The 9,113-nt window shown below is 43.6% G+C and overlaps 1 protein-coding gene across 1 annotated transcript in view; it reads right to left on the bottom strand.

Annotated features, from left to right (window-relative positions):
• The window catches only part of Pde6d (phosphodiesterase 6D), a 35,873-nt gene extending 27,068 nt beyond the window's left edge, over positions 1-8,805 (bottom strand). The window contains exon 1 of the mRNA XM_055616999.1: positions 8,541-8,805. Coding sequence (XP_055472974.1) covers positions 8,541-8,590 — 50 coding nt within the window. The 5' untranslated portion in view covers positions 8,591-8,805. The remainder of the gene's footprint in view (positions 1-8,540) is intronic.
• Between the last annotated feature and the right edge of the window lie 308 nt (positions 8,806-9,113).

The raw sequence follows: 9,113 nt of genomic DNA, 5'->3' as shown, positions 1-9,113 counted from the left end.
TATCTATCTATCTATCTATCTATCTATCTATCTATCTATCTATCTATCTATTTAGCTTTGTTCTGAGACAGAGCCCCATCTCTTTATTTATTTATTTATTTATTTATTTATTTACTTATTTATTTATTTATTTAGCTTTGTTCTGAGACAGAGCCCCATTTATTTATTTATTTATTTATTTATTTATTTATTTATTTATTTAGCTTTGTTCTGAGACTGAGTCCTAGCTATGAGCCACCAGCAAGCCTGGAACTTTGACAGGTAGACCAGGCTGGCCTCAGATCTCAGGGTGCTGAGATGATGTAAATGCACAGCACACCCACTGAACATGAAGACTTAACCACTGAACATGAAGACTTAACCACTGAACATGAAGACTTAACCACTTAACCACTGAACATGAAGACCTGTTTATGATTTTTTTTCTACACAGGGTTTCTCTATGTAGCCTTGGCTGTCCTGTAGACCAGACTGGCCTCGACTCACAGAGATCTACCTGCCTCTGCCTCCCAAGAGCTGGGATTACAGATGTGTGCCTCTGTGCCTGGCTTGTTTCTGATTTTCACATTTCTTGGGTTTAGCAGATGATATGCCACTTTGTTGTAAACAAATAAGAAAGTCAGGAAGTGGCTACACAAAGACCTTCTCACTTACTCTTTGTATAGAAGATAGCTCCAGAACAATAAAGCTCGCTTCTCATTCCTATTTCCATGACAGTGTTCTTCCTCCTCCTCACCTTTTCACACGGCAGTGACTTGACAAGAACTTCCCAAACTCAATTCTCACCCAGTTACTTACCACGTTAAAAAAAGACGTTTTATGTGTCCGAATATTTCACTTGCATGCGTGTGCGCTGCATATGTTGTCTGGTGCCTGCACAAGTCAGAAAGTGTCAAATTCGCACGAACTGGAGTTTGTGAGCCATCATGTGGGTGCTGGGAACTGAACCCAGGTCCTCTGCAAGAGCAGTAAGTGCTTTTAACCATTGAGCCATCACTCTACATTAAAAAAAAATCAGAAAGTTTTCGAAAAGGTAGATATGGTAGCGCGTGCTTTTAATCTCAGTACTCATGCTCATCTCTGGATTTGAGGTCACCCTGGTCTATACAGCAAGGTCCCGGGCCAGGCAGGACTACATAGTGAGCCCTTATCTCAAGAACACAAAACAATGTTATAATGTGGAATATTTTTATTTGATCTCAATCTACACTTAGGAAACTTTTTTTTTTTTTTTTTTTTTGAGACAGGGTTTCTCTGTGTAGCCTTGGCTGTCCTGGAACTTGCTCTGTAGACTAGGACTCTAATTCAGAGATCCATCTGTGTCTGGCTTCCTGGGTGCTGGGATTATAGGAGTGCCTCACAACAACCGCCTACAATATAGTTTTTATCTGATGCTTTTCATAGATGTTTAAAGTTAAGATTCCAGAGTGAAGTGGAGATATTTGGACCTATTCATAAGGTGGTCTTTTAAATACTACCACTATCCTCTCACTTATTTGTGCTGTGGTCTGAGGGGATCATGTGAGGCATTCTTTCTTCTTTCCCATTAAGAAGATGGTCTGTGTGGCTCATCTGAAGACTACGTAAAACCTAATGGCCCATAATGCTGTGCTTATTAGCTCTGAGTAACAACCTTCCTCCTAAATATGATCGTGATCAAAGCTGCTAAGTAGTCCTGTGAGTAGCCATTTCTTGACTACAGACTGTGTTTAAAATGGATAAAAAGGTGTGAAACCAAGAATATACCCATTAGGGCTGGAGAGATGACTCAGTGGCTAAGAGTGCTCACAATTCTTCCCGAGGACCAGGGTTCAATTCCCAGCACCCATATGGGAAGTCACAGCTGCCGTACCTCCAGTTCCAGGAGATCTGACACCCTCTTCTGACCTCCACAAGCTCCTACATGTAGAGTACATACACCCAGGCATGTACATAGGTGCACACACATTGAATAGAATATGAAATAAGAATATACCTGTTTGCTATTTTTTAAAGATTAATTTATTATGTATACAGTGTTCTGCCTGCATGTGTGCCTGCAGGCCAGAAGAAGGCACCAGATCTCATTATAGATGGTTATGAGCTACCATGTGGTTGCTGGGAATTGAACTCAAGACCTCTGGAAAAACAGCCAGTGCTCTTAACCTCTGAGCCATTTCTCCAGCCCCCCTATTTGCTCTTTAAATACTTTCTGGGAAGTATCTTTTTTCCTTCCAGGTGACTAACTGTTAAAATTTTTTTTCTTATCCCACGCTGAACTCTGACCCCAAATTTAAGAGCTGAAGAAAAACTAAAAGCAATACAGAGGAGGTAACTGTAATAGAAAAGAATAGTTCTCAAATGAAAATGAATGGGGGTCTGGGGAGATAGTTCTGAGGTTAAGAATGCTGCTGTTCTTCCAGAGGACCGAGGCTTGGCTCCTAGCACCAACATCAAGTGGCTTACAACTGCCTCCAACTCTAGTTCCAGGGGACTGGACACCCTCTTCAGGCCTCTGAGGGTACCAGTATACACAGAGTGCACAAATATACATGTAGGCACTCACACATATACATATAACATAAATAATCTTGGTTTGTTTTTTGTTGTTTTTTCGAGACAGGGTTTCTCTAGATTTCCCAGGGAGGCAGAGGCAGGTGGATCTCTGTGAACTCAAGGCCAGCCTGGTCTTCAACCAGGACAGCCAAGGCTACACAGAGAAACCCTCTCTCTCTCTCTCTCTCTCTCTCTCTCTCTATATATATATATATATATATATATATAAATAAATTTATATATATATATATATAAATAAATTTTTTCTTCTATTACTAAAGATTGAACTTAGGTGAATGTTCTTTTATTGGCCTCTTTTTATTTTATTTTAAATGTTTACTGGGAGACCAAGTCGCCCTGGAAGGCCTTGAACTTTCAATGCTTCTGTCCTAGTCTCGGAGTAGCTGGGATCATAGGCCTGAAACCACCAGGCTCGGCTAGTAATGCCATGTTAAAGACATCCCTTCTAAACAGAAATAAAGGCGGGATCTTTCATTCTGTTGTAACCTTCAAGTGCAGAGTACCCTCTGCATAACGACCACCCAACACTTTGTTAAATGAAGTAAATGGGGAGTTTGAGGTTCACAATCTGTCAGCTGTTTAAAATTATCAAATCCAAAATCTATGCAGAAAAATCACTCTTGCCTTCCCCCAAATGTTTCATTTATAATTTTCATTTACAATTAGGAAATGCTAAAATCCTTTTAGCAAAGAAAAAAATAGAATAGTCTTAATGTGTATGAGCTGAAACCAGAAAAGGAGGGATGGGAAGGGGATGCCGAGAGAACAAAATCCTGTTAAGTATTCTATTTGTGAAATAACATAACAAACAGAAAACCTTACATGAATTCTCTCAGTTACGTCTGAGTTTTGTAATATTTTCATGCTTGTTGGCTATCTGTAATGGACATACGGGCAAAGCTTCGTGTGACTAGAAGGAGCACAAATATTTATTGGGGACATCTTGACTTTATAGACACACACTCATGTCATGATAATCCCACTGGAACTATATTAAACCATACTGTGAAACTAGATGATTACCTAAGCATGTACGGGCATAAGCAAGAAATAAATAATGAAACAATATTCTAAGAGTAAACCATGTCTTATGGAAGTTTGTTAAGTGTTCCAAAACAATGGAGGAAAATGGTCTAAGTAGCCACTAAACGTTACTGGGATAGCTGACTTTCCAAACAGCTTATTCCTACTACACATAGTGAGTATAAACATTTTTCAGGGAGTTAAAGGGTTAAGTACTGAAAAGAAGAAAACAGGCTATTTGATTAATCTCAGGAGAAGAGACCACCAGCACCTTAAGCAATAACAGCTATGCCCTCTGCTTCTGTAAAGGCTCAGAAATTGGGTTAAGATTCAAAATTGTTCCTCTCCACAAAAATCTTTAATAAAAGGTAAAGTATTTATATGAGCAGAACCAGAGTATACGAGGGAGATCATCTTAAATAAGACAAATGCCAAATGGAAGTTATAGATATATTAAAAAAAAAACTTAAAAAGAATTCCGTTTAATCAGAGAGAGAGAGAGGGAGACAGAGAGGGGGTAGCATGCTGGCGCAGCCCTGAAATCCCAACTTCCTGGGAGGCTGAAGAATGAAAATAACTAGTTCAAGGCCAGTCTGGGCAACTTAGTGTGACTCTGTCTCAAAGTAAAAATTGTAAAAGAGATTTAGGGAGACACAGTGGGTGGTTGTGGAAGCAGTCACTGTCTTCAGTGGGATAGCCACTGATGTGGAGAGTTACCACACTCCGCTGGTGTGTGGTAACTCAAGCATGCACATGAGGCAGCCCTGGTTAAGACCAGTGAGTGAGTCAGAAAGCAAAGACTGAAGTGAGACAGAGAGACATGGTAGTGCGGTGGAGACTTGATGGGAATGGGAGGGAGAAAGGGGAAGGTGGGGTGTGTGTGACTAGGATGTGGTATACAGAGTAAATGGCAAACAGCAGTAAAATGGGTAAACATTAACAACTAGTTCACGGGAGAAAATTGAAAAACATGAAATTGCAACTTAACTAATAAAAACACTACCAAGACATAAGGCTCACTGTGTACCAGATGACTTTCCAGAGGTGTAGATATCAATGCATTTCATATCACAGTAGATTTGTAAGAGCTATTAGTCCTATTTAGATTGGGGGGTAGAACACAGGAGTAGGATTCCAAGTTGTAGCTCCTCAGCTCAGTACAGTTCTTCCCCTTCTTTCTTTTGAGACAGTGCCTCGCTATGCAGCCCTGGAATGTCTAGAATTCACTATATAAACCACGTACACTAAGCTGGCCTTGAACTCAGATCCGCCTGCCTTCACCTCCTAAGCACTGAAGTTAAAGGCATGGGCCGCCACAGCCCCATTAGTTAAGCACTTAACCTCTAGGATATATTATTTCTCCAGAGAGCTGGGGATGCAGGAATACAAAAATTTAAAATATATTTTCTTTTCAAATGAAATAAAGTTTTCAAAACTAAAAAAAAAGACAAGTCAATATATAAATTTGAGTGTGTTGGTGGGAGAATATAATGGTGCTTTTTTTTTTTTTTAATAGTTATGTGGTATTTTGAATGAGAATGGCCTCCATAAGCTCATGTATTTGAATGTTTGGCTCACTGTTGGAGGGCCTATTTGGGGAGGACTAAGAGGTGTGGTCTTGCTGAAGGAGGCGTGTCACTGGGAGTGGGCTTTGAGGTTTCAAACCCCTCAACACTCCCTGGTAGCTGTCTCTGCCTAGTGTTTGCGGATCAGATGAGCTCGAGCACCGTGTCTGCTACCTGCTGCCAGGCTCCCCATGGTGATGGTCACAGCCTCTAACCGCTGGACCTCAAAGCCCTCATACTTTTTCTTCTTCAACTTCCCTTGGTTGTAGTGTCTCACCATAGCAACAGAAAATTAAGACAAGTAGTAAGCACAATTTTTTTTTTTAAAATAAACAATCTGAAAACAGCTCAGAAAAAAAATATCCAAAAACAGGTGGTGAGTGATCAAATGTTTCTAACATAAAATTATCTTTCTTAAAAAAAAAAAAAATGAAAGCAGGTAAACCACACAGTTCCTGTTCTCTTTTTCTGTGTGCCACATGTGTGCAGGTGTCCCAAGAGACAAGAGCGTGTCAGATTCCTGGCATTTAGTTATAGGAGGTTGCCGACTGCCTGATGTGGGTGTTGGGAAACATACCCAGGTCCTCTGCAAGAGCAATGAACACCCTTAGGTTCTTAACTGCTGAGCTGTATCTCCAGCTCCATTTTCCTTCTCTTCATTTTCAGGTCAACAAAGGATACCAGAGGATGAGCACTCCTTCCCTCCCATGCTAACTTCTGTGTGGCTGCTTCCCTTGTGCTTTATAATTTAATCAGCTCAGGTTAAGCTTTCCATGAAAGCCTGTTTCCTGTGGCAGATTCACTCTCTTTCTTTCTTTCTTTCTTTCTTTCATTCAATCTTTCTTTCCTTCCTTTGTGATTTTTCGAGACAGGGTTTCTCTGTGTAGCCCTGGCTGTCCTGGAACTTGATTTATAACCAGGCTGGCCTCAGACTCACAGAGAGTCACCTGTCTCCTGAGTGCTGGGTAGTTAAAGACATGTGCCACCACCACCTAGCTAACTCACTTTTTTTTAAACAGATAAACTCCAGAATTATTTAAGACAGCTTTCCCTGAATGTTTCATTCCTTTTGTGAAAGGTGTGCCACTACATCTAGCTTTATAGTTTTTTCTATATTTGCCCCTTAGCTTTCTCAACAGGTTTATATCAAGAATAAAGGTGACAAGGTCTGAGATTTTCTGCTACACTCATTTACTCCAAATATTTGTTTTTAGTAGTGATACTTATAATGGGACAAAATCATTGCTTCTGGAATTCAATTCCCCAGCCTATGGTTCATTATCTACAGCATATACATTAAGAGTCTAAATCACTCAATGAAAAAAACAAAGGCCATGCTACAGCTTTCCTAACACTTTCATCATCTTTATATGCTTAGGGTTTTCATTATAAAGACCAACAGGAAAATACACAGAGCTACAAAAGAGTCTGTTACTAAACTTTACTATCTAAAGACACTGAGTTTATCATGAATGGCAATACGTAAGGAGATGCAGCCTTCTGTTTTTAAAAAGCACAGCAGGGGCAGCTCATTTTTCAGTTCCCTCCCTCCCTACCCCTGCCCCCAGCTGCAGGGAGCTGTTTCTTCTCAGTGTACTTTACTTGCTCACCCTCAAAAACCAAACCAACAAAAACTCAGTAGATTAGTTTTCCCTCAAAGAGTTTTCATTTTTGCACCCAAAACTTCCTGTGTTGTTTTTTCTCTCCAGTGCTACAGAGACCTAAGACCTCATTTACACTTCCAGCCTACTTCACCCCTTTCCACACTGTGGTGTCTGTGTGTGTGTGTGTTTCTGGAGTCAGGGCTGCACTCTATAGCCTACACTGGTCTCGAATACATGACAATTTCCTGCTCCAGTCACCAGGTGCCAAGATTATAATTGTGATTTATCATGCCTTGCTATGCAGTCTAGAGTTTACTTTCACCTTGGTTTCTAACTATGGAAAAGCAATTAAATATTGGAAGATGAGAAACAGGTCCTGTGAAGATGCAACAGGTTGCTCTGAGACCATGTTTAGGGAAGCCTGAGCTCCCAGGGGCAGAAGGAGCTCACTAAATGATGGTTACATTGCACGGAGAGAGGAACTTACGAATATTCCATGCCGAACAGCAGGGATGTAAGCAGAGATTAAGGTCAGCAGAATGTAAAACTGGAATACATTTCATCTGCATTTTACAGTGACAAATAGTCCATCAACACACACAGCTTCTAGCCAGAGATGCTGGCCCACACCCTGAGCCCTACCACGTTTTAGAGACAGAGGCAGAGAGATCGCTATTTGAGGCCAGCCTGGTCTATATATCCAGTTTCACAGTGTGACCCTGTCTCTGAAACAAAACAAACCGATTGAAGCTCCCTTACTATATAGAAAGTGGTTGTAAAAGTCTCACAACAACTACAAGAGGCCTGAGGCAATGGCTTCTTTTCTGCCTCCTCACTTTCTTCCTTTTGAAGCTGACCTGGAACTAACTCTCTTTGAAGCTGAGGCTGACTTGAATTCCTGATCCTCCTGCTTCCATCTTCCAAGTATTGAGATATCAGGCATTCAATATCATGCTCACCGAAGCACTGATTTCTTATATTGTAAGGTGTCCTCAACGCAATAAAGTTAGCATGAACAGCTCCACCATAACAAAGCATTAACCACAGCAATGCCAAGGAACAAAGACAGTTCTGCCAGGAGTCAGTTCAAAACCAGAAGTACCTCAAGACATCACACACACCTCATGTTCCTCATCTTGCTGGAAAAAGAACTTGAGAGGCTGAGGAGAAAAGTGACCATTCAATGTTCCAAAAGCCAAGAAAGTGTTAAGGTGGGGTAGGTCTCGGATTTCTCTTTCCCCACCTCTCCACTACTCCTCCAGTCCTAGAAGCCACAAGTGAGGAAGAGAAGTTGCAGAAACAAGACGGGGTGTATCTGGTGGGGTACCCGAGAGCGTACGCGGTTACTCGCCCCCTCCCCAAGGTCACTTGCTTGGAGTCACTTTCCCTTACTCCCCCTGGGCTTCCCGCCAAAGACGCTCTGAGTCGGGCTAGGAGGCCAGCCCGCCGCACCCCCTCAGCCCCTGCATGCGGGGCCGCAGCCTCCTTCTCGTCTCCGGGCCCCGACTGGCCTTAGGGACACCGGTTTCCGAAGGGGACACCTTTCATAGACAGGTCCCGGGGCTCCTCCGCCTCTATCCCCCACGAGGCTCGTCAACGTCCCCTTCCTCCCTCAGGGTGCCCCCGTGCCCGCCTCCCGTTCGCGGTCCCTCCCGGGGGCCGGGCACGTCGTTCCTTTCCTGTCCTCTCCTTCTGCCCCTTTTCTCGGGTGCCCACCTGGCGCTCCTGCCAAAGCCTCGCACCTCCGAGCTCCGGCCTCCTCCCAGCCCCGCCCCTGCTCCCGGGTGGATACAGTTTGAAGCCTCTCAGGATATCCCTGGCCCGATCGTCCTTGGCTGACATGATGCGGCGCCTGCCGCCTGCGGCCCTCCCACGCTGGCTCGGCGGGGCCTCGCAGACGGTAACCAGGAACCGAGGACAGAGCCGCAGCACGCGGAAACCTCAGGCGAGCAGCGGTAGCGGCTAGACCCGAACCGGCCTCTCCCTCCCCTTAGCTCCCGCTCCTGATCCCTTCTCCTTTCCACTAGTCGTGCAGCTCCCGCCCTGAAACCAATAGTAAGCCACCCTTGGCGATTGGCATCCGGAATGGCCAATAGCAACGCTCAGCGGCTTCGCTCATGGACCGAGAGCGTCGGTAGGAAAGGCCCTCTTGGAGGAGTCCCGGAGGAGAGAATATTCATTCGTGTTGTTGCCTAGAGTTTGTCCCAGCGGAGCGATGCTTGAAATCTTCAGGGGCTTGAGGAGCCTGCTCTCTTTTGTTGGGCGCACTAACGGTCTGAGACTATAGCAGGCTGCACTGTGCAAGGTGGAGAAACTACATTTCCCAGCATCTCAGGAAGCACGGGCGATCCCAGCACGCCACTAG

Source organism: Psammomys obesus, unplaced genomic scaffold, assembly GCF_907164565.1.
Source record: "Psammomys obesus unplaced genomic scaffold, mPsaObe1.curated_primary_1811, whole genome shotgun sequence".
In the NCBI taxonomy this organism is placed as follows: Eukaryota; Metazoa; Chordata; class Mammalia; order Rodentia; family Muridae; genus Psammomys; species Psammomys obesus.
This window is presented reverse-complemented; position numbering and strand designations above follow the sequence as displayed.